Below are 24,618 nucleotides of genomic sequence, written 5' to 3'. Positions count from 1 at the left end.
CGGCGCCGACAAGGGCGCTGCGGAGCCGCGGCCGGGCCTCTGGGTGCGTGCGGAGAGAGGGGCGCGAAGCGGCGGGAGCCACGGTGCGGAGAGAGCCAGGAGGAGAGGGAAAGGAAACGAGCGGGTGCTGTTGGCGGGGGTGAGGAAAGGCACGGGTGTTGGGCTGCTGTGTGCGGCTGTGGAAATAAGCCTGATAGGGAGTGGTTAGAAGCAGCGCCCTGGGGCATCTCGGCTGCTGCGGCGTTCCTCTGTAGGGTAATATTTGCTGGTTTCTCGTGTGTTTGGATTAACCGGGTCTTTGATACGGTAGTATCGCTAATTGTCGTATATTTAATTTATTTACGTGCTGGCATCTGGGCTTTCCTCATTGACTAGCGTTTAAGTAGCTTGTAGAAAGGAAGTCAAGCTATAGTAGTTAGTAATAAATGAGCTTCTGGATAGATTTTGTTCGTTTATTTAAATTAGCTATTAGGTAGGTTCACAAAACTGTTTTACCTGAAGACAGCTCAGGTTGTGAAGTATAACATAAAATAATGCAAGAAGTGGTCTGTGCTGCCATGCTACCGGTATGAGTTGTGTGCCTTACCCTTCAGCATGAAGAAGAATGTTAATTTGTGTGGTGTTTACTAAGTGTAATCTTCTTCTTTCAGAAAAAATGAAGAGAAGAACTGAGCCTGAATTTAGCAGTCCCCAAAAGAAGCAGAAGAAGAAGGTGGAAGACTTGGGTTTAACTCTCAGTTCTACTTCAGATGATGAAGCTCAGCTTAGTAACCATACGACTCAAGGTACAGTTGGAGGTTGTAAGTGTTGCTGTGGGGAATCTAAATAACAAGTAGGAATTGCGGGGCCATGAGGGTGATCAGAGGGCTGGAGCACCTCTCCTGTGAAGAAAGGCTGAGGGAGGTGGGCTTGTCTAGCTTAGAGGAAAGAGGGCTCTGGGAAGACCTCATTGCAGCTTCCCCATGCTTACAGGGAGCTTATAAAGGGGGGAGACTTCTTACATGGACCGATAGTGATAGGACAAGAAAGAATGATTTTAAACTAAAAGAAAGATTGTTGATATTTTTCACTCAGAGGATGGTGAGGCGCTGGCACAGGCTGCCCAGAGAAGCTTTGGATGCCCTACCTCTGCAGGCATTCAAGGCCTCAGAGCAGCCTGATCCTGGTGGTTGGCAACCCTGTCCACAGCAGGGGTTTGGAACTTGGTGGCCTTTAAGGTCCCTTCCAACCCAAACCATGGTTGGCATCTCCAGTTGATGGCCGGAACTTCAAGACTGCACTTTGTCTTTAGTGGAAAAACTATCTTTTTTTTTTTAATTCACAAATCTGTTTGGTGGCAATTTTTTTTTTTAAGCTTTTAAAAATAAAAATCTCACAAACACTTTGGTCTGGGGATTTCATAAATGCACACATAGGAAATAGACAAGTCCATGGCCAAAAGCTGTAAAATTCTGCTTATACGTAGACAGCATTAGTCTCTTCAGTCTCAGGAGATATTTTTGTTTTGGAAGCTTTCAGCAGTGAGGAGTTGTGCATTGTGCAGTAACAATAATAATAATGGTAGTGTCTAATATCTTGTGTTGCTTTTTTTTTTAAAAGCAAACACAAGACATTAGATGTTATCATGTTCTTCTGCATTACAATGGCATCTCTTTTATAGAATCAATGTGAATGGTTTTTTTTGTAAGTTGTGGAAGTTCATGTTTATTTGGTTTCAGAAAGAATAACGTTTCAGAGTTACCTAAACGAATTGCCTAGTGTGTTGTTTCCTCCCTTCTCTTCTCCCTTCTAGTATACTGGAGATGAGGAGAGTGCCCTACACAATTGCTGTCCCTCTTCCAGGATGGTACTTCATGTTACTTCACACTCTCTGTACTTCTCATTCTTGGTATTTCCCATGGTAGTCAAGTGTTAGTAAGGAAAGGGTGTCAACATAGAAAGAAGTGAAAGCGGGGAGGAAAATGCATGAAAAGTGAGTGGTTGGTTTGAGAGTAGTGGCATTGGTAGGGTACGGTGTGTGTTCATGTCCTTGCAAATGTTAAAAGCAGGAAGAGTTGCAAAGAAACTTTCTTAAGATTATGTAGTCCGAATTGTCTTTGAGAATCCATCGTGAGGCCTGGAAAATAAAACGCAGCTCAAAAGCAGGTAGCAAATATTATTGAAGTTGAGGGACTGGAGAAGCAGAAAGCAATAACTGCCCCTGAGTAAAATCTTTTTGATCCTGTTAATCTCTAAGACCTTTGTGAAGGAGAAATGGAACTTGTGTGACAGATGCTTGAAAAGTAAGATAGGAATATACCGTTGCAAACATGCTACATCACAGCCTTCTTTGTTTTGAGCTGAAAGTCTCAAATGTTAATGTTACAAGCTCCAGCGTGATAGCCGTCCTAAAGGCTGATAGTTCAACAGCAGAGATTGTACACGTTGAAACAGTTACAACTACAGCCACATATTTCACTGTTGGGTCTTTCACTTTCTTGGCTTTACTTTACCTTTACCTTTACTAATTTACCTTGGTAATGACAATTCTTTACTAATTTTCTAGTTGTTTTTTGATATTTCACTGGTGTTCAGTTATCCATAACAAGGAAATAGGTTTTTTTTTTTTAATTAGAAAAAAATTAAGAAAAGTTCAATCTCTTCTAGGTTGTCTTTTTTTTTTTTTGTAATACCTGTATGCAGCTATCTAATTCCTTCTTAAGTGATAAACAAGGAAAGATAATCTCTGCTGACAACAATTATCTTGTGGTAGCTTTTATGGTTCAACCCCCAGTTGTGCAAAGAAGCATGGAATGAATTCTAGTAGTCAGTGAACAAGGGATGCTCAAGAGGCAGAGGTCTAATGAAGAGTGCGGCTATGCTCGTTGTGGATTGCTGCTTCAGTAGTCTTTATGGCCTGCCCCACAGTACAGAATTTAGTAGGTCTGCTGTGGTGCTAGATAAATTTCTGGAAGGAAATTTGTGCCATTGCTTCATCCTCATCGTGATCACAGCACAGGAAAAGGGAAAGTACTCAGTGGGTTGCAGGGCCTCCCTCCCTACTCACCTGGTGCGTCATATCGTGTAGTTCTTGATGGCAGTACTGAGATGTCTTGGTGTGGTTTTTTTGTTTTGTTTTAGCGTGCATTCACTTCTTTCACTTTTCTTGTTTTCAGAGTCTTCCAGTAGCAGCAGTGGGTCTGAGAGTGAGAATGACGAAAAAAGACTTGTCTTCAACAATGAGTTCAAACAGGACTCTCTGGTGGAGGGTACTTCGTCCCGTTACTCAATGTATAACAGTGTCTCCCAAAAGCTCATGGTAGGTCAAAACAGTTTTGAACCAAAGTATTAGTACCTAATGAGCGCAAACTGAAAAGACCAATCTTTTCTGAGATTCTGATTCTGGTCCTCCTTGGAGCAGGATTCTCTGCTTCTTTAATACATCTAGTAAGCAGTTCAGGGACGTAGAGACAGCTTTGTTGAGGGGAATTTGTTAAAAGAAAAAAGTTGATTCGTGTTCCAGCTGCTTGAACAGGGTGATGAGTGTGAAGAAAGAGATCTTTGAATAAGGCAGTTTGCTGAGCTGGAAAAGAGTCCTACCTTGTATTATTCTGCAATTATTTTTAAGTTAACAAACATCTGTCAGAAAGACCTTAAGAAATTCTCGTGTTGATATTAATTCATTTTGGTCTCGGAAGCTGACAGGCATATCTTTGTAGAATTATTACCTTAATGTTAAGGTGTTTATTTCAAGTAGAGCTGCCCCAGTTTATATAGGGCCAGAAGTTTCTTGGAAATACATGGAGTTGTGCACAATAGTAAGTGCAACAGCCAAACTTCAGGGATGATCACCAGCCCCCTAATTACAGAGTGATAGTGCAGGGGAGAAAGAATTTTTTAGAAAGTTCTGAGAAAACGATGGACTGTTTCTCATGTTAGTCTCAAATTTGACAACTTTTTTTCTGACTATGGAAGCAATGGTAAGCCCTAGAGAAGTGAAGCTTCTTTGTGTCCTTGCTGTTCCACGGTTCCTTATGCAAACTCCATCACTGTGCTATTGGGAATACCCCATTACCCTGAAAGAATTTCTTTTCGTGGTAAGAGAAACAAAAATTATATTCCTGGGGGCAACAGGGGATGGCGAGACACGGTTGTGTATTACTTGAAATGTGAGAGGAAGTCCAGGACACAAAGGAGGACCGAACTGGGGACTCCCTCTGTTTTGTGCTGCTTTCTCAGGAGTGGGAGTCAGCTCCACAGTGGTATGCCAGCACGTACTGCCCTTTGCCAAGTGAGAAGATCAGTCTGCTGCTAGAAGCTGGGAAGTGTTAGTTCTTAATAGAAATGGGAACAGGGAGGTACTGCCTTTCCAGGAAACAAATTGCTGCTAGCAGCTGTGTCATACATCTGTATGAAGCAGGAAATTTCAAATCTTACTAAATTCAAAACTCAGTGGGATCCAGAGGCTGGGGGCTGCTGATGTGCTGCTCTGTGAATAAATCCTGTTGCTGATCACTGATCATTTAGAATCTGTCCATGTATGTTTTTGTAGCTGGGCTGCAGTTTGCTGATTCTAACATAGACTGTCTTTCTCTGAATTCAGAAGGCTTTTCTTTTTAAGGTTTCTTAAATTTGAATACAAAGATTGAATGTCTGATTAGATGAGTTGGTAGGTAAAAGGAAAATCATTCTTTACTCTGTTCAAAATTCTGTCCTCAGAATTGCATTCCTTCTCTGAGCATTAGGTGAATTTTAACCGGTTCTTGTAATTTATGTGACAGTGTGTTCACAACAAGTAATATCACAATATGAATTTGTTCCTGTGCCAGCATCTTGGTTTATAAACCCACTGAATGCAGTGATGAATGTCTCTGTCTGTTGGAGCACGCTGTTCCTTCCCTAATTTGTTTAATTTCCAAACGTCATTCTTTACATCTTGCTTTTTCTGTTGTTTGTTTTTGGTGGCTCCAAGCCACTCCAGTGTGATGGCTCTTTTTTTGGGCTAGTCTTTGATCCCAGTTGCAGTATGTAGTCTTAAATCTACTCGCCTCATTGTGCTCCCTTTTCTATCTTTGTAGGCCAAGATGGGCTTCCGGGAAGGAGAAGGTTTGGGAAAATATGGCCAAGGTAGGAAGGATATCGTTGAGGCCTCCAATCAGAAGGGAAGGAGAGGCTTCGGGCTAACCCTCAAGGGGTTTGATGGGGAGCTGAATATTGATTGGCAGGATGAGCCAGAGGTAAGTATTTACTGTTTTGAGTAGCTTTCCATTGCTGTGTTCAGGATTTGCCCACTGGGAATGTTTTTCTAGTGCTGACATACTACTTCTGTCAAGTGGCTCAGCCAGATAGACCCAGACTCTATTTTGTTTGGGGATAGTGTGTTTTATGGCACCAAGTCAGTTTCAGATGGATTGTTGCTGTGATCTGTATGATTTGTTCCTGAATTTGTAGTAGTGAACATGATGGAAAACCTACCAAGCTGTTTTGTTTTGTATATCATCATTTTTCATGCTCAAATAGGTGATGTTTTTTAAGTATCTTATTCTGTTTCTGTATAATAATCCTCAAAAAAAAATGCTGAGATGTCCTATTCCTGTATCTTGCCGAGCTCCTCAACAGGAAATAAAATTGAAATAAGTGCTGTCTGGAAAGTAGAGCCTCGTTCTGATACTATTCAGTGTGAAACGGTTGCTATATGTTTGTATTCAAAGAACAAACAAGCCAAAAAAATAGAAGCACAGCACAGAATTCTAGGGCTCTGGTCAGCTGGAGGGCAAGCCAAAAGACCCCAGCTATTGTGAGTCAAGGGCAGCAGTGCTATTTATGCTGCACTTGATTGTACTTTCCTTTCTTTTTTTGAGTTGTTTTCAGTAATTAGAAATAATATTGGAGATTGTTCCTTTAGAATGAGGAATTTGAAGTGTGTTCTGTAGGCTCATAGATTTGAGGGTCATTCTTCACCATGTTTCTGCATCCTACAGCATTTAGATGTTATTTATCATTTGCCCTTGTGGATGATGATGTTGCAACTAACATAAGAAGGTTAGCAGATGTTAACGGCCTGCCCTTGTGAAGAATTGGCATTGCTAAGAACTCTACTGCCAAAACAATTCCTTCCCTAGGTTTTTCAAAATACTTAAGCCTTGAATTGAAGTCATGGAACTGGGGAAAACTTTGAGAGAGAATTGGAAAAACAGATGTGTGAAGCACTGTGAGAATATTATGTCAAATGTCTCTGCACTGTCTCTAAAATGTACCTTGAGAGTGCTAGGCTATAGCTTTATTGATAAATATCAGATGAGAGGAAAGTGGTGTGTGGTCATTTTTTAGTTAGTTTTGTTTTGCATTTATCCAAAGAAATGGAGCATGTTTTAGGCAAGAGGAAAAAAAACTAGGAATTTGGCCCACAAGTCATGGCTTCACCCCTTATGGTAGGATTGGGGAACAATTGGTTGTTACATTTTGCTAGCAAAAATTTTCTTGACTCTTCCTATGTCTTGTGTTTGCAGCCTAGTGCCTATGAGGAGGTGGATTGGTGCCTTGAGTGTACCACAGAAATCCCTGATGCCCAGGAGCTGAAGGAGTGGATGACTGTGGGCAAGGTAGTTTTTTTTAGATCCTAGTACTTAGGTTAAGAAGACACAGGAATGAATACTCTGCCTGAACCAATTGCCTTGTCAAAGAGTCGTCGAATAATCTGGGCTGGAGGGGAACTGTGGAAGCTGCTACTGTAACTTCCTGCTTGAAGCAGATCCTGCTAGATCAGGTTGCTTAGGGCCTTGTTTGGTTGAGTTCTGAATCAAGAGTGGAAGTCTTACAGCCCGTTTGGGCATCTACTACACAATTGGGTCTGATAACCCAATTGGCAAAATTATTCATTAATCAGCATTTTTTGTGTTGAAGCCTGCATCCATCGTTTCTTATCCTAGCACTGTGCATCTCTGGGAAGAGCCTAGGTCAGTTTTCTCATTCCTAACTTCAGGTAGTTGCCGACAGGAATAGAATCTCCCTTTTTTATCTCTTCTGAACAAACTGTTCCCTCGGTCTCTTACACACTAGGTACTACTGCACCTTTGTCATCTTGATGGCCCGTTTGCTGGGCTTACTGCAGTATGTCAGTGTCTGTCTTGTACTGAGGAGTGCTAGACTGGATGCAATATTTCAGGTGTGGTTATGAGATGCCAAATAGGAGAGAATAGTGCCTCAGCCTGCTGGTTATGCTCTTGCTAATAACACCTAGTATGTGGTTTACAGGCTTCATCCATCACAAGTTCATGTTGCATTCTGAAATGACTCATAGCATATTTGTTAATTGTTACGTGTTCTCATCCTGCTCTGCTCCAGAGGAAGATGGTGATTGAAGATGAAACGGAGTTCTGCAATGAAGAGCTTTTACTTAATGTCCTGCGGTGCAAGGTGAGTCCCCTTTCTTGGAGAGGAATTGAAGTTTTGTGGAAAGAAGTGAAATAAATAATTGAATTTACATAGGTGATCAGCAAGAGCTGCACACATCCTCTCTCACATCTGTGCCACTGGTGTGACCTGGAGTTTTGGCTACTATTGTCTGTTCAGATGCCTGTTTTACACCTCAGCCTTCAAAGAGATGAATGAAAACAGTGGTGTCCATTTCTTAGTCAGTTCAACTGAAAGACTGTAGGCTCAAATAAGCCTGTAGGCTCGAATGAGCTAAGGAACTAAACTTCCTTTATTTTCTTGCGTGTTCCATTTTTCCTTTTAGATTTGATCATGCCATTATGAATTTCAGAGTGTGTGTATGTATGTATGAGAGAAATACCTGCATCTGTGACTACTTTTAAGATGGCTACTGTACTGCCAGGCTCGGGAGCTGTCTTGTACAGAACTCTTCAGTGTCATTAAATTTGAGTAAGAATTGGATAAGGTGTCCCCATTCATTGTAAGGGGAGTTGGACTAGATGGCCCTCAGATGTCCCTTCCAACTCTAAGGATTCTATGATTCTGTATCATTATTTGACAGGAAAACATTCTATATTGGTGAATCAGTAGCATAGAATGCTAAGCATCCTATTGACCCTCATGCTCTCTCTCCTTATGTTTAATATCTGTCCTTTAAGCCTTTGCCAAATTCAGGTTAATTTGGTTTCTGTTTGCACAGAGTGTATTTGATGAGCTGGATGGAGAAGAAATGCGCAGAGCCCGAACAAGATCTAACCCCTATGAGATGATCCGTGGAGTCTTTTTTCTGAACAGGTCTGTAGCACTTGTGGTTATGTAGGACTTCTTCCCATTATGTCCACTTTCAGTTGTGGGAGCTGAGGTTGAAACTCATAGGTCCCTATTTATGTGTTCACAGAGCTGCAATGAAGATGGCAAATATGGACCACGTCTTTGACTACATGTTTACAAATCCTAAGGACTTCCAGGGGGTGAGGACCTGTTTTTAATTTTCAAAGCAGTGCTTTAATCTTAGAGCAGAGAAACTGGGGAGAAAGGAGAATCCTTAGAGCACTAGCTGGAAAAACAAATTTTTGAAAGACATTTTCTGGCTGAGCAGTGCAATTGATAGGTTTAACTGATGGCAGCTGTTACTGGGCGAGTAGAATTTCTTCAGTTTCCTTTTGTAGAGGCCCTTGATAAAGGAGCGAGATGCAGAGCTGCTCTACTTTGCTGATGTGTGTGCTGGTCCTGGGGGCTTCTCTGAGTACGTCTTGTGGAGGAGGAAGTGGCACGCAAAAGGATTTGGCATGACCTTGAAAGGACCAAATGATTTTAAACTTGAGGACTTCTATTCTGCTTCCAGTGAGCTCTTTGAACCTTACTATGGTACGTAATGCATGCATAAGTGTTGTCTGATGTTTTTGCTTGTGCTCTGGCTTCTGTATCAGGAGTATTGATACCAGCATGGATTTGAGAGAAGTTTGTTTCTGGAGAATCATTTTGCAAGCTAAGAAGGGGCTGTCCTTTGAGAAGGGAGTTGAGATTGGTGAACTTGCCCATCAAGTCATGTTTCTGTGCTTTTTTCCATTCTGCCAAGAAAATGTGTCCTGATGTAATAGTATGTACTTGAGCTCATCTGAAAACTGCAGAGTGCTTGCTTGTTTGACAATAATTTTTCTCACTTGACTTATGCAGTTCTGAAATGTGAAAAGTGACATGACTTGCCCAAAGGCTATTAGCAAAGCCAGAGGTAGAAGCCTTACTTGCTTGACTGGCAATATGCTTCCGTATCAGACCTCTGTAAATCTACTTTGATAATTTATTGTGGACACTTAGTAAAGATAAATAAAGCAAATTAAAGCTAGCAGCTGTATCTGAATCACTGTGCCTAAATGACCTGTGTAATCTAAAGAGGTTTAAGATGTTAATGTGTCTTTGAGATAGACTGTGCGTACGCAATTTCTGCATCCTACCTTGTGTGTGGTAGCCTGTTACATTGTATGATACACGTGTGCCCCCTTTCTGCATAGCCTCTTGGAGTAGGAAGGGAAATATAAGGATTGATGGTCTTGCTGCTTATTTCGGACTATGTGAAGGAAACTCAAATGTGTTTGTTCTACAGAGAAAAGGGTAAAAGCCAATTTGCCACTTGCGACATCTAACCATGAACTCTTAGAGAATAGTTAATGCTTCAAAATTAGATTAGTTAAAGGAAAGGTTCATGGCAGGAGTAGCAAGGCAGCGAAATGCATTGTTCTAGTGGTTGCACTGTTTGGATCTTCATAACTCACTGCAGACTGGTGCTTTTATGAGGGAAGGGTGATATATGGAGAAATGAGTAGCCCGATGACTTTGATGCATTTTCTTGATTCTGTTTCTGTCTGCTATGCTGCAAAGTCTAGTGAGATGTGTACAAACTCTCTTCCAAGTGATGGGAAGAAAGTAGGCTGCCGTGATATTTGTGTTGTAAAGAATGATAACAAATTCTAATGTCACTTTGCTTAGTGACAGCATGATTGATGAGGAATTTAGTCATCAAAGCACAATCGTGTATCCTGATCGTTGTGCTTTTTAGTCTTGCAGTTCTTCAGTTAATAGAAACTATAGCTGTAGAAGATTTTAGGGACTAATACCAACTAGAAGTTCAGGCTTCTTCAAAGTGAAAATTGGTAACCTCTAGAATATGCCTTAGGTTAGCTTTCTATAATGCCAGCCTAGGGGTCAGTGTATCTCTTTTTAAAAAAAGCCAGATGGAAAAACTTTGCATTCATGCAAATAAGGTATATTTCTATTTTCCTACTTCCTCTACAAACTTGTTTATATATGAATGTTTTTTTGAGGCTGCTTTTTAAAATTCTTGGTTAGATTGTGTTTGGATGTAGATAAACAGGTTTCTTTGGATTGATGCTAATTCTTAGTTGAAGGTTACCAGATTACCATGTGAATAATTCTGCCTTGCTTGTAAAAAAAAAATAAACAAACAAAAACAAACAAACAAAAGAACAAACATGTTAGTAACAGGTGAGCTGTTCAGTGAAATTGTCTCCTACGTTTTCAGTAGGTTCAGCTATTTGCCATTTCTCCTTGGTTGAGAATTTTATGTTGTAATGCAGTTCTTGACCCAGAGGAGGGCAGTGAGGGATTTGTCATTTGCTGCAGCTAACATACAAGTTGTCTTTTGAGCTTGGTTATTTGTATGGCTTTGTTTAACCTTGACCACAACATCTGAATAATTTTCCTAGTCTAACAGGCATCTTTAGTGGTGAACCAGGGAATGTGTGTATTTGTGCTTACTCACCTTTCAAGGTCTTTGTAGCTTCTGACTAAATACTGAATACAACAGATCACCTGTATGTACTGATCTTTTAGTCTACTTTGCAGCATGTTAGTAATTGTCTCCTCTTTGCCCACAGGAGAGGGAGGGATTGATGGGGATGGAGACATCACTCGCCCTGAGAACATCACTGCTTTCCGGAACTTTGTTTTGGACAATACTGATCACAAAGGAGTGCATTTCTTAATGGCTGATGGGGTTGGTCCCTTCTTTTTTCTTTCTTTCTCATGACCAACACTAGTACTTCAGACTGTGTGCGTTAAGATACCTGACGTGTGTTTGTATTATCAATGTGATATTAAGGCTTGCCATTAAAATTCCTGGTGGCAGTGTGTTTTGTTGTAAAGAAATTGTGATTTCACGAGTCAGCCATACAGAATTGTTTGCTTGACCGAAAGTAATGCTAATTATATGCTATATTCTTTGTAGGGCTTCTCTGTGGAGGGTCAGGAGAACTTGCAAGAAATCCTAAGCAAACAGTTGATGCTTTGTCAGTTTCTTATGGCACTGTCCATTGTCCGGACAGGTATGTTTTATCCATCAGTCGTATTCCTCCTTCTTTAAGGGATATTGCAGAAGGGTGCTGTAGACTTTTATTAACATACCATAACATCTGCTGTGCTGTGAGGCTAGGTTGCATAGGATTGAATGTGTATGCATTCATTCCGAGATAGTTGTCACTAAGCTAAATGAACGAGGGCAGAAAAAAAAAGACTGTCTATTTTGCTTTTTCTTTTCAAGCGGGAGGTAAAAGCTCTGAACTAATGCATTTTCACAATAGGCTGTGTAGCTGTCTTGGGCTAAGGTCACTAGTGTAATTGCCAGATAGTATATCTGAGTTTTATGCTATCAGCCGGACCAGCTGCTTTATGAATATTCTGGCAGGCTGGTTGGAGCAGAGCAGTACTAATTCAGTTCATTTTCCCTTTAGTTTGTGGCTTTTCTCCTTTAAATCTGCCATCTCTGTGATCAACACCAGCCCATGTCTCATGCTGTCTTAGGTATACTCCATCGTTGCCAAGTGATTTTATGGTTGTATCTGGTTTTGATGGTTCCTCTTTTCTGCAGAGTTTAGTTAGCATTTGGCACTGATATATACAGGAGCAGAAGATAAAAAATAATTATCACGTTATCATTTGTCCTGTGCCTTGTGTTCAGATATACCTGAGCCAATGATCTGCTTAATAGTATCTGCTTGAGCATAATATGGTGAAAGGAGCAACCTTCTTGAAGTCTTTATTCTCTGTGTAGATACAACTTCGTAAGATTGACTGCTTTTTGTTTAGGGTAGTGGGGAAACTTGTTTGAGGGCTAAGGGTGGCATAGACATTTTTCTTTCTATTCTATTTTGGTGGTAGCTGTTAGTTTTCTTCCTCCGGTGTGAAGCTTCTTGGTCTGCATGTCAGAGCTCTTTGTCTGCAAAGGCTTTTGTATAGCATGCTGTAATAGCATAGGATGCAGTTTGGGCTTGGGAGGGGATGGTGTAGAGCGGGTGGAAAGTTTGCTCTCGAGGCAGAATGCATGTTGATTTGAGCATGGTCTCAAGAGAACTGCTTGTCTCTTTGTTGAAGATGTATGGGACAGATGGTTCATGGAGCCCCACTGGCCTGCTTCATGAAAGTGTTTTAGTTGCTATTTTATTGTACAAAACCACCTATCTTTTTCTTTTTTTTTTTTTCCTGTGGAAGATAAGGTTATGGAGATGCCTGATATGTCGTTGTATCTTTATAGTCTGCTGATGTTGGTGTGTTTCTTCTCTCTGCTCCAGGGGGACATTTTGTCTGCAAAACCTTTGACCTGTTTACTCCGTTCAGCGTGGGGCTTGTTTATCTGCTGTATTGCTGCTTTGAGCGTGTGTGCATCTTTAAACCTGTGACAAGCCGCCCTGCTAACTCAGAGAGGTGAGATTCTCGAGCACGAGGGACTGCTAAACAAAGCTTGATCTCTAATTACAATGACAGATGGTTTTGGTTAAATGGAAACTCTGTGACTTCACCCAGTTGTCAACTGTCTTGTAGGAGGAAACATTTTAGATGGCTAGCAAATTCTGATTTCTGACAAGGTAAAGAAAGTATTTGCCAAAGTATGCCCACTTTTCCCTGCCTATACTGAGCTTCATCTATAGAGAAAACAGTGGAACTAAGTATGTAATAAATTCTGTTCTGCATGAAGCAATTAGGCTTCCATTGAAGTCAGAAATTATTGTGTGTATTTCTACACCTGTCAAGTTTAGCACAATTAATTTACTATTTTAGGGAGTTCTGTGATGTTTTCTTAATAGGGTTGAATTTCCCTATCTTTTCAGAGAGTAGAAAGTGATATGTAATGATGTGATTGGTTAGACTTCACTTCCTGGGGATACTTGGGTGGGCAGAATTCCTGGGATTTGGAATACTGTCTTGACAGCAAGAGCGTGGCAGGAAAATTGACTGTGTCAAAAGAACTGAACCTAAATTGTCTCTCTGGCATTCTGTGCAGGTATGTGGTATGCAAAGGATTAAAGGTAGGGATTGACGACGTGAGAGAATATCTCTTCATGGTGAACATCAGACTCAACCAGTTGCGCAACTCCGATGTGGACGTGAATCTAGTCGTCCCATTGAATGTGATCAAAGATGACCAGGATTTCTACGATTATATTGTCCAGTCCAATGAAAAGTGAGTGCCTGTGAGCAGTGAGGGCTGCTTGCTTTAGGCAGATCAGCCAAAATGGCTGGCTTTCAGTTTCAGCTGCTTGCACTCATGGAGGTGCTTGTTGATGTTGCTTACACTGCTCTGCTTTTGCTGCCCGAGGGGCTTAGCAGAGCAAAGGGATACTGCACAGAGAAATACTTTATGCTATCAGTGAATGTTTAGAGAATTGGAGAATGTTTGAATTCTCCTCCTATGAAGAGCATAAAGGAGGCTACCACCTATTTTTTTCCAGTAGCCACCATTTCATTTTGATTTATGTTGATGATGATGATCAGTCACTCCTTTGAGGGTCAGGCAGGTTTCCTTCAGTTGTTCCATCAATCTTCCACGTAGAATAATGTCAATGGCAGTAATCAGCTTGTTGTCTTACTGAAACTTTCCTCTCTTTCAGCCACTGCAAAATTCAGATAAAGGCACTAGCTAAAATTCGTGCTTTTGTTCAAGATACGTGAGTATATTCCTCTGGCTTTTGGTGGGTATTGAATTAACCTACCGTAAACAAATTGTTTTGCCCTTCTTTAATGTGTTCTTAATTTGAGCTGGTACACTGCTTGGCCTTTAGAGCCAGGAAAATTAATAGTGCTTTTAGGTAGCTCCATTCGTGTCTCTGCCTGAGCTCCTTGAGAAAAAGTGTGGGTAGCTGGAGTCCTGAAAGTTGATGGTTTGTTATCACCCTTACTGAGATGGCTTCCATGTGTTGCATCTTTTCTGAGTACCTTAAGTGGGCCTGCTTCTTAGAAGGACTGTGAGCTTAAAATGTGAGCAACACCGTCCTGGCTGGTATGTTCAGTTCTACACCTAACATCACTGTGGTCCATAGCTCTTAATTTTTCAAGGATGATTCAGTATACTTAAGTAGCATACCTAGAACTACCTAAAGCATGTGACAAAAATGTCTTTGATATAAAACTAAAGCCATTGCAATGTATACCTGTTTCCCTGTCATGGCTTTTAAGTTTGTGTGTCGTTCAGAGAAAATACATAATAAAAAGCTGAGTAGGCCTGAAAGCCAGATATTGTCATAAGAGTTAGTCCTAACATTAGCACTGTTTTTTATCTTCATTGCTCTTTGTAAGTAGGGCTAGTAGGTTCCAGCTCTTGGAGATAAACATAAATTCATACTAACACTTCACTTCTTGAAAGTATTGATGCCTAATGATGCTTTCAGATAGAGGCTGAGTATCAGTAATGTATACTGAAGCAAAACTAAACAAGAGTGTTGGGAATGTGTGGAGAGGGAAGCAAGATCCTCAATTTGAGGGGATCTTGAGGAGCACTGCTTGTTTGTCATTCCCAAGCCAGACACTTAAAGATGCAAGTTTGATAGGGCTGGGATATGCTTATGCTGCAAGAACAAGGAAGAGACTTTGCTGTTATAACAGTCTGCTGCTTTTCTCTTGAGGACACTGATTGAGCCACGACAGGCTGAAATCCGAAAGGAGTGTCTCCAGCTATGGGGGGTAAGTAAGCTGCAAAGCAGAGATAATGAAGGCTTCCTTGCTGTGATGAAATAAGAATGGAGCTGCTGTGCAGATGAAACTTTCTAGCCGGAGGTTTAATACATCGTCCTTTAGGAAAGTCAAGGATTATTTGAAACTATTCATGTATACAAAGAGGATGGTGCTTGTGAATTCAGTGTATGACTTAACTGAGTGGGCTTCTAATTGCTTTGCTTTGCTGCAATTGAGATTTTATATAATACTGAATGAACTTAGCACCTAGTGGTTTCCAGGTGGCAGAGCTACCTGAAGAGTCTCTTTCCTGAGCCTTTGACTGCAGTCGTATCATACATACGGTAGTGTTTCACTGAAATGTGGATGGAATCAAAGATTTAACCTGAAACTTTCGGAAGCTGCCCATTATTTCCTATGAAACGTGGCATGCCTACATTAAATTTGAGAAAAATGTGAGACTTTGTTTGCTAGGTAACTTCTCCAGTAACTGGAGTCCCAAGACCAGTAGTTTCAGGGGGGCAGGATGGTCTGCCACACATAGAAACCAGAATGGTTTGTGTGAACGTGCAAATGAATAATCCTTATTATCAATTGTTTGAACTTTTTTTCCAGATTCCTGATCAGGCTCGTGTTGCTCCCTCATCTTCAGATCCCAAATCCAAGTTCTTTGAACTGATACAGGTGAGATCTTACCTGGAACTTTCTTCTGAATTCTGTCATGCAAATAGATTCTTTTCCAGCAGTAATTAAAAGATGAAGAACTTACTCTTGGATTATTGTTTTCTGCAAAAATTGCACTTACCTACCTGTCGATGTATTTTGTCTAACTTGCCTTTCTATATGTTGCTCTTTAGGGCACAGACATTGATACCTTCAGTTACAAACCCACTCCTCTGAATTCCAGTACGCTGGAGAAAATCCGCCAAGTGTTTGATTACCGGTGTATGGTGTCTGGAAGTGAGCAAAAGTTCCTCCTGGGGCTCGGGGTAAGGCCTGAGAACAGTCAGACTTTACGTCTAGGAGTTCTGCTGGTTCTTTTTAATGGTACTGTTTTGCCTTGCAGATTCATCCCATTCTTTCCTAACCTCAAAGGTCGGGAAGAATCCACACTGACAGTGCTGAACACTGCTGGTTATTGTATGGTTTTTTTTCTCCTGACTTCAGTGCTGTTCGCAGTAATTAACCCTGTTTTTGTAATTCCAGCCTACACAGAGACCTGTACTCTTGCTAGTGTCTCTAATTATCTTCACTGTCCTTTTAAAGATGTTCTATTTTTCGTTCATTGTGTAGATATGAAAAGACACTGACAGATTAGAATCAATGTTTTTGTTCATTTGCTGTAGAGATTGATTCTTCCTTAAAATTTTCCACAAAGAAATTGCTTGTGACAGACTAGGATGAAAAGATTCTCTGAGGGGTGCTCTGGAGTTAGTCAGAGGTCTCTCTTCCACACATCCCTTCATGAAGCCTTGGGTGAATCTGACTGCCTTCTATACACAGAAATCACAGATCTACACCTGGGACGGTCGCCAGTCAGACCGCTGGACAAAACTGGATCTGAAAACTGAGCTGCCACGAGATACCCTTCTGTCTGTGGAGATTGTTCATGAGCTGAAAGGAGAGGTAGGAAGCTATTCTCTCTTACAGAGCGACTGCAAATGTAATGTGCAATTTCACTTATTCTCTTCAAGATACTGCAGAATAAATGTTCCATGTGTGACAGGTGAGAGTCTTTTGCATTTGTTATTTAGAGAAACGATTTTGGATTAAGTTCCTTCTTTCTGACCAGTGTCAGAGAGATGAGCTTTTAACACCGTTCTGAAATTCCTTTGTACCTGACATGCTGTTGGCCTACATGCAGCAGATGACGATGTTGCCACTAAGTCTTAAAGTGATCTGTGTCTGTTTGGGTACATAACTGCACAGTAGAGATAGCAGGCCTTGGAAGAACATCCTTGAGGTATATTCACAACGCAAACTGTTGCTATCTGGGAGTTTACTTCTCTTCTGGCATCTCAAATGAAGACGCTGTGGTACACTGGGCTTTATGCTGTGCTCCCTGATGAGGCAGTATTGTGCCAGAGAGCTAAGGATGATATCTATGGTCCTGCTCTCTCTGTCTTTCCTTCCATTGAGACAATTGTGTAGTTGACACATACTGGTTCTTGGAGGATGGCAAGTTAATGTACTGTGGGCTGCAGGGAATTTCCTTGCTTTTAGTATCTGGAAAGTTGCTCTCTTGCAAGAAAATGATATACTGGCAAAAAAAACCAAACCCAAAAACAACAAACAGGCTATAAACCAAAACTGAAATAGCAACAGACTACAGTCTGAGTGGTAAGTTTATTCCTTTCTGCAGGGGAAAGCCCAACGAAAAATCAGTGCTATCCACATACTTGATGTCTTGGTACTCAATGGCAATGACGTCCGAAACCAGCATTTCAACCAGAGGTATGTAATCTCTGGAGAAGCTTCTTTCTCCTACACGAGTATGAGTGACTGAGAAACGTTCATACTAATGGAAGAGAACTGAGCACAGGTAGATGAGAGCATTTGGTTGAACACTTCTGTAAAGATGCACTGTGAACGAACCCTCTCAGAAGTGAAGTAGATAGAGCTTTTTTTTGTGTATACTATCCCTGTGTATTGAGGTCAGGTCTAGTTCCTTTCTTAGTCTGGGGTGAGGCGCAATATGGATAAAAGAACATCTAGGGAGCATGTATAGCACAGCTGATAGGTGGCTTAGAGAGAAGGAAAGAGCTCCCCTGTTTCCTTCCTTAGCATCATGATATCTCCACTTGTCTTATTTTCCTGCTTGTGTGTCAGTGAGTTCAGCAGCACATGGGCTTGTAGGAGAGGCAATGGAGACCCATTCCTAATGGATAGCAGCCAGTATCACTGGGCACTGAACTGGGAGAGTGAGGTGAAAAAAATCCTATTGCTCAGTACCTCTTTGGCTTAGGGGTGGGGATGGTGTGCAAGTATTGAAGTGTCTAATCAAACTGTTACCTTCTGTGTGTGTCAAAGATCTAGCTAGATTGTAGGATTCTCTTTCTGTTTTTGGTCAGGATGCAGCTGGCAGAGAAGTTTGTCAAAGCAGTTTCCAAACCTAGCCGACCAGATATGAATCCGATCCGGTGAGTGCCTTCTCTTTTTCAGCCTTGCATGTTTTGGTTTCATTGTGTTGGAGGATGAAGATGAGGAGCTGAAGGAATTAAATTTCAAACTGAAATGCATAGTTCTGTTACATTCACTGGAAAAAGGCTGGAAGCTCTTTAAATATCTAAAACAAAATTGATAGTGGAGAAGTTGTACCCTCCTTTCACTTAGCAGATGTTCATGCTTTCATTATAGATGGACTAGTTGGTGCAGCTCTCAGATGTGTGTGTTGTAATAGATCTAATGCTCAGTTAGTGTTATCCTTGCAAAGTCTTCCACACCCTTGTCTGCTCATAGTGTAAGAGAGGCTGTGAGCATACAGATGTCACATTTTCTCAAGCCAGTAGAAATAAGGCATTAGGCTGAGGAGAAAGGTTGATCTTAGTCATGCTTGGCCACCTTGTGCTATACAAAATGGACTGCTCCCTATAGCTGAGACAGGAAAAGATGACTCCTTAAAAAAAATAGTAATGATATAATGAGAATATATATATACATATATGTATATATATATATATTTCTTTTTACAACACATTTTTGTCTTGCTTCTGCTTTCCCCCCAGAGTGAAAGAAGTGTACAGACTGGAGGAAATGGAGAAGATTTTTGTGAGGTAAGTGACCAGCAAAAATGAAGCACTTCAGGGCTTATGGACATCATAGGTGAGAGATGTGCTTGAGGAGTCCTGGAGAAAGAGCTTGTACAGCTCTTGTAGCTAATAGCTGCTGTTTTTGGTTTAGAGAATCTTCCTGCTGAGTTGTAATACCATAGACATAGCCAGTGTGTTTTGCAGTAGTAGAAGTAGCAACTGCACTTCAGTATTTGTGCAGAGCTGCCAGCGGTGTGGAAGTTTGAGTTCAAACCTGAAATGGGAATCCCATTTGGATTAAGTGTGATAGATTAACACAGATCACACATTGCAATGCTAGATTTGCTACCTGCCATGTACATACAGCTCTGGCTGTTTTCTCTAGCCACATAGGAGAGGCAAGAGACTGAACGCTCCAGGGATGTGATGATTGATCCTGTTGTATTTTCACTGTGATGCTCTGGAAAGAGTGTGCAGATGGCATGTTGCTTGCGAGATGATTGTAAAGGAAGAAACAGGAGATGCTGTGTTTGGCATCACTCTGTTATTGTCTTCTCTCAACGTTCAGGTTAGAGATGAAAGTCATCAAGGGTTCAGGGGGAATGCCCCGGCTATCCTACACAGGCAGAGATGACCGGCACTTCGTACCCACAGGACTCTACATTGTACGGACTGTGCATGGTAGGAAGAGAGAGTCTCTTGCTCTTATCTTGCTTTTCTCTGTATCTTCAAGTAAAAAAATAATTGAAGAAGCTTACTCCTTCTGTAACTTAGTAAAAATGTAATGGTGGTATTCCAGTGGCTGGAGATTAAGCGTTTGTAGTGAACATAGCTTGGACTGGGACAAGGTTCAGGGTATTTTTATGGTAGCTTTTTCTGTGTTAGTTGGATTAGCTATTGCGTGGGTAATTCCATTTATTTACATGACTCTACTTTTTTTTTTTTTTTAAAGTATCATAGTTCTTTCCTAAGAATATGTGAAAATATCTTATTTGGAATGTCAGTTTTTAAATGCAGAGAGAACAGTTTTCTCAGTAAATGCAAAATAGTTTGGGAATTAGATGATTTTGAGGGAGGAAAGGGAAAAGAAGTAAGAGGAGAATCACCATCATTACAGATTCCTTGTCCCTGCTTGCACTATATGTGCATTTATAACCATGCCCTCTTCCTCATTCCATCTTCTGTCCATGTGTCCATGACACTTTTCTGCCAGATCCCTGGACTATGGCATACAGCAAAAACTTCAAGAGGAAATTCTTCTTCAACAAGATGACCAACGAATCAACATTTGACCTCCCATCTGAATCCATCGCACCTTTTCAGTGAGTACAAGCAATTGCCAGAGCTGAGACTAAGGAACGAGAGCTGCATCTGGGTTTGCACTGTAAGCACAGCTTGGTCACCAGCAGAGCGTGCTGCATAGACCAACCTCAGAGTTTTAGGAAGCTGCTGATCTGGATCTGTGGAATTTTGCTATGAGTAACACATCTTCTCACAACTTCCTCCCTCTATCTGCAGCAGAATGCAAGTGACTGAACCTCTTGGCACCCTAGGAAATGGAGGCTGAGTCCAGTAACTGTAATCTGTTACATCTCTGTATGTTATGATAGTTGGTTGGAAGTTGTTAATTGAACAGTCAGCCTCAGTTGATTTAGCCCAAACTCTGGTATAAGGCAGGTAACCGGGAGTTGTTTAATGAGGGAGTGAGGGAGAAAAGCAGTGTCTCCTTGAGAAAGAGTTGTCACTGGGCAGTCAGCACTGTGGCTGCTGAATGCCACTGGTATCCATTTGAGTACTATGCCAAGACAATCACTTGAGTACAGCAAATTTTGAGTCTGTCTAGCATGTCAGGGCTCATAGGTGGAGATGTTTTGCATTCTTTGCCTTCAGATGGACTCAGGAGATGCCTGTCACTACCAAGGACTTTGCCTCTGAAAATAGGGTTCTTAGGTTTCCCTTAACCAGCTAAATAGAAGAAGGGGCTTAAAACTGTAAAAGCAGAGGCAGGTGGTGCTTTTTCCTTTCATGCCTCGAGGTGGAGTTAGTTTTTGGCCTCTGCACTCAGAAATAGGCTAGTATTAACCTGTAGGAATGGCTGAGGACTTGGAGTGCCTGCGTAGGGAGAGTTGTGCTGTATTGTGGTTAGTGAATACTAATGTGTCTGTAATTAGCCATTGACATGTGCTCTTGTCACCGTGCTAGTATTGCTTTGTTAGAACAGTAGCACTAAATAAGCTATGAATATTTTGTCAGTAATTGTACAAAACTCAAGGCTGCTGTGTCAGCAGTGATTAGCAGCTCTGTTTTCATTATGGCTGGGACTGTCAGTGCAGTGAGGGAGGGCTGTGCTTGATGGGTGGAGTGAGAGATGGCGTTGTTGGATCAGAACTCTCAGCTGCTGATGGAGCTTGGTTATTTCACACGGGAGGAGGAATGATCCTAGCTGGTTTTGTACAGCACAAAGAGCTGTTCATTTGCAAAGATTCGTAGGACAGCTATTACTGATTCTAGTAGGTTTGTGGTGAGTGATTAGATTGCTGCTGCTGGCAGACTTTCTAAATTCTTCATTAAGGCCTTTCTATTGCCTGCATTGACATTTTCTGAAAAACTTGTGGGGGGAAGGTATGTTTTTCCTAATGATCTGTCTCCTTCCAGCAAATACTGAACTGAATCTTGAGTGAAGCTAGAAATTAATAAGTTTGTTTCCATGGAAATCTCTTAGGCTTGGAAATTTCTGTACCTTATGGGCCATAGAATTTGTAAGGTGAATGAATGAAAGCATTGGTCTTTTTCTAAGGCACTCTTTAGATCTACCTTTGTATGACTCCCAGTGCAAGAGAAGCTCTCTGTATTGCACTTTCTGGCTGTGATGAGTGTTGTTCTACTCTCTTGCCATATTAATCTCACTTTCCTCTCTGTCCACAGTGTGTGTCATTACAGCCGTCTCTTCTGGGAGTGGGGAGATGGTGTCAAAGTGCATGACTCTCAGAAAAGGCAAGATCCAGAGAAGCTATCAAAGGAGAATGTCCTATCTTTCATCCAAGCACACTACCCCTAGCCCCAGCTTTCTTGAAGGGTACTGGGAGGAGGCTGAGCCCAGCTCGGATTCTTCAGGGACTGACAAGACTGGGAGACTCCATAACTGTCCTAGCCTTTTCCAGAGCTGATTCCCTGGAGGTGATCTAACCTGGAAATCGTGCAGAAGACATAGGACAAGACTCTGAACTTGGCAGTGTATATAAGAGTATGACCCAGGTAGTGCCTGTTGCTGGAGTACTTATGGTGGCTCCTGGAGTGAAGGCCTAATGCCCTTTTGTCCTGACCTACTGCATGCATGAGGCCAAGGGAATAGCAGCTTTCTTTGCTCCTGTTAAAATATTCAGCGAGGTTTGTGGAGCTCTGTGTGTCAGGACTCTCCAGGCTTGTGCTTCCCTGGCAGTGGGAAGGAGCAGATGAAAGTGGCAGTGCTGGGCAACAGCACATCGATGCAACCCTGCATCGTACCTGGCAGCTGTATGTCCCCTTAGCCTTGCTAAAGGCCTTCACTGCCTAGTGGAGGCTATTAATTCATTGGGGAATTCTAGCATTTGGGGTGCAAACATGAACTTTTTTTGGTGTTTCCAACACATCAGCTTTCAAGGCACTTGGCTTGCCAATGGCAATTCCTATGTGATGGTATCCTGTTGGACAGAAGGCAGCACAGGTGATGAGTAGAGTTCCTGGCACAAATTTGATGTTTCAGTGCCAGGATTTTCACAGATGTCTACAAGCTGCTGTTTCAAGGATTCCTCCTTTGCAGGTCAGTGACTGATCCTGAACCAGCAGCCTGCAGTTAATTCATGAAAGTGTTTATGCCTCATGGTAATTCTGAGACCAAGGTGCTTTGGTTCTTAGTACTCTACGTTATTACCCAAATCTTCAGGAAGGAAAGTGGATGTGGGAGTGAAGACATACAAAGCTGGGGATGCTAGAAGTGTGTAGAGGAAATTATGGGTACGTTTGATTTTTCTTAAAAGACCCAGGGCTTCAGTGAAGAGAGATCTTGACTTTGACCATGTTGGTTAATTAGAAAAATCCTCTCCCCTGACTGTGCCCACTGGAAAGGTTATCAGACTTTCCTTTTTAAATATCAGAGTGAGCTCTGATACTCTCCATGTCTCATCTGGCCCTGGAGCTACACCTGGGGTGAAGAGGGTGAAGACAGTGCTGTGACACTCAGCATGAAATTTATTTCATTTCAACAGACTTCTCAATGTTATTTTGCGCTGAGCTCGAAAGTATTCTTCTGTTGCATGATGTACCTTCGGTTCTGGCTTCCATGGGGCTTTTGACCAGGTCTTCCACTTAAATCAGAAGCTAACACACAGTTGACTGCTTTTAGCCAAGCAGCAAAGTTGCCTTTTTTGTTTGTTTGTTTTTAAACATAGATTGACAATAGGGAGGAAACTGATTTAGGGGTAGTCTGAACTGTGCCTTAAAGAAAGCTATAGGTCTCCTTGGAACTATAGCAGTTCCTTAGATTCTTATTTTTCTCCCCAAATCTGTATGTAGTATTTTAATGAGCTTTATGTAGTAAGACATGGAAATTTTCACTCACGGTTCTATAGATAGGATGGGTGCCCTGCACCACTCCCAAAGAGGCCATAACAAGATATGCATGTTGTAGAAGTCTTGCTTTCATCCACCCTCTAAGGTCAGCATCTTGCATGAGTTTTGTCCTTAGCATCAGCATGTAGTGAACGTCATCCTACTAGGTGGCTGTGCTCTCTGAGCTTAGAGCATTTCCACCTCTTTAGAAATGCATCATCTCCATAAAACCAGGTTTCTGGTTTTTTTTTCCTTCTTTTCTTCTCTTTTTATCAGTTTGGTATAAATAATAGAAGTCTTTGCACCAGACAAGTTTAGATGCAGGCTCAATCACTGCAGAACCACACCTCCTGCCTAAGGGAGCAGCCCAGAAGCTGGCACGGTCTGTTGGTGAATGGAAAGTGGAAGCAAAACTTGAGAAGTGGATGGGAGGCTGGGTTGGTAATAGGTTGTCCTGAATACTGTGCAAGGGAGCTATTCTTTTCTCTCAAGCTCCAACCTAAAGTGATGGAAGTGGATAAAAGGACCTTATCCCATGTTGGTGGTCATTAATGCCTAGATACAGGCCTACTGGAACAGTTGATGGACTGCATTTTGTTACTGCATCCTGTGGATGACGATCCGCCCTCTATTTTCAAGTATAGCTAATACATATATGAGATAAATGGCAGGCTTCCTTCCCCCCACCCAGAGAACAAGAGTTCTGTAACTGGTAATTTTTGCTGGCAAAAGCACTTCCACAGGTTATGAAGAGGACTCTCTCCCAATGGGCAAAAATGCACCTCCAACTGTGTGGTTTCCAGGCCTGTGAGCAGCTGGCTTTGTGAGTAATTTGAGTTCTGTCACTTGCAGACTGCCTTGAGGCTGTTGTAATGCCAGCAAAGCACGCTGTTCCCTTTGCCAGGCTGCGTTGGTAAGTATTATGTCCTCCACTCAGGGTTTCTGTCTCTCTGGGCCAGCAGGCAGAAGAGTGACTAGAAAGTGTACTGTAGAGCTTGTAGGCTTCTGAGTGTGCAAAAGAAACCTGATGAGCTGCAGTCTGGCTTTTGCAGGTATTTCCTATTTGCCCTGTTGCCTCCAGTTCCTCCCAGTTTTAATTTGCTTTTACTTTTGCTGCACTGAACCTTGATTCTGAATCCTAATTCAAGAAGGCAGACATAAGGCACCATGCTACTCGCTTCCTTGGTACAGGGTAAATACAGAGGGATTATGCTGGGAATGGAAGCTGATGAACATCTTGCAGAAGGGAATATTTATGTATGTGAATTGCACAATGTATTGTTATTATTAGGCTGCGTATCATTTTGTATTGATTTCTCTGCTTTTGTTGTCTCTATTACCAATACAGCCCCTTTAGTTCACCTCACTGCTTGTTTACTTTATTTCGCACAAAATTTGGGCTAGCAGC

The 24,618-nt window shown here is 41.7% G+C and overlaps 1 protein-coding gene across 3 annotated transcripts; it reads left to right on the top strand.

Annotated features, from left to right (window-relative positions):
- Positions 1–6: 6 nt before the first annotated feature.
- CMTR1 (cap methyltransferase 1) lies at positions 7–24,576 on the top strand. 3 transcript variants are annotated; one of them, XM_010706916.2, is made up of 24 exons: positions 7–43; positions 651–785; positions 3,156–3,298; positions 5,058–5,216; positions 6,489–6,581; positions 7,324–7,395; positions 8,114–8,208; positions 8,312–8,384; positions 8,583–8,781; positions 10,809–10,927; positions 11,159–11,255; positions 12,498–12,630; positions 13,208–13,387; positions 13,815–13,871; positions 14,826–14,883; positions 15,490–15,558; positions 15,732–15,863; positions 16,378–16,500; positions 17,237–17,328; positions 17,946–18,014; positions 18,600–18,647; positions 19,192–19,304; positions 19,837–19,945; positions 21,549–24,576. In XM_010706916.2, exons 2-24 carry the CDS (start codon positions 656–658, stop codon positions 21,679–21,681), a joined length of 2,496 nt encoding a protein of 831 aa, XP_010705218.1. In that variant the 5' UTR covers positions 7–43; positions 651–655; the 3' UTR covers positions 21,682–24,576. The 3 variants fall into 3 exon arrangements, with proteins under 3 accessions (XP_010705218.1, XP_010705217.1, XP_010705216.1); XM_010706915.2 differs by having other exon boundaries at positions 7–83; XM_010706914.2 differs by having other exon boundaries at positions 7–139.
- Positions 24,577–24,618: the final 42 nt, after the last annotated feature.

The sequence above is a fragment of the Meleagris gallopavo genome, chromosome 2 (genome assembly GCF_000146605.3).
Source record: "Meleagris gallopavo isolate NT-WF06-2002-E0010 breed Aviagen turkey brand Nicholas breeding stock chromosome 2, Turkey_5.1, whole genome shotgun sequence".
NCBI lineage: Eukaryota > Metazoa > Chordata > Aves > Galliformes > Phasianidae > Meleagris > Meleagris gallopavo.
The sequence above is the reverse complement of the archived record's forward strand: the minus strand, read 5'-3'. Positions and strand labels throughout refer to the sequence as shown.

Bases quoted from the DNA above. Each gene is read 5' to 3' on its own strand.
- CMTR1 (XM_010706916.2), top strand. From the start codon at position 656: ATGAAGAGAAGAACTGAGCCTGAATTTAGCAGTCCCCAAAAGAAGCAG. The intron at 5,217-6,488 runs GTAAGTATTTAC...TTGTGTTTGCAG, and splicing joins ATTGGCAGGATGAGCCAGAG to CCTAGTGCCTATGAGGAGGT. The intron at 19,305-19,836 runs GTAGGAAGAGAG...CTTTTCTGCCAG, and splicing joins CATTGTACGGACTGTGCATG to ATCCCTGGACTATGGCATAC.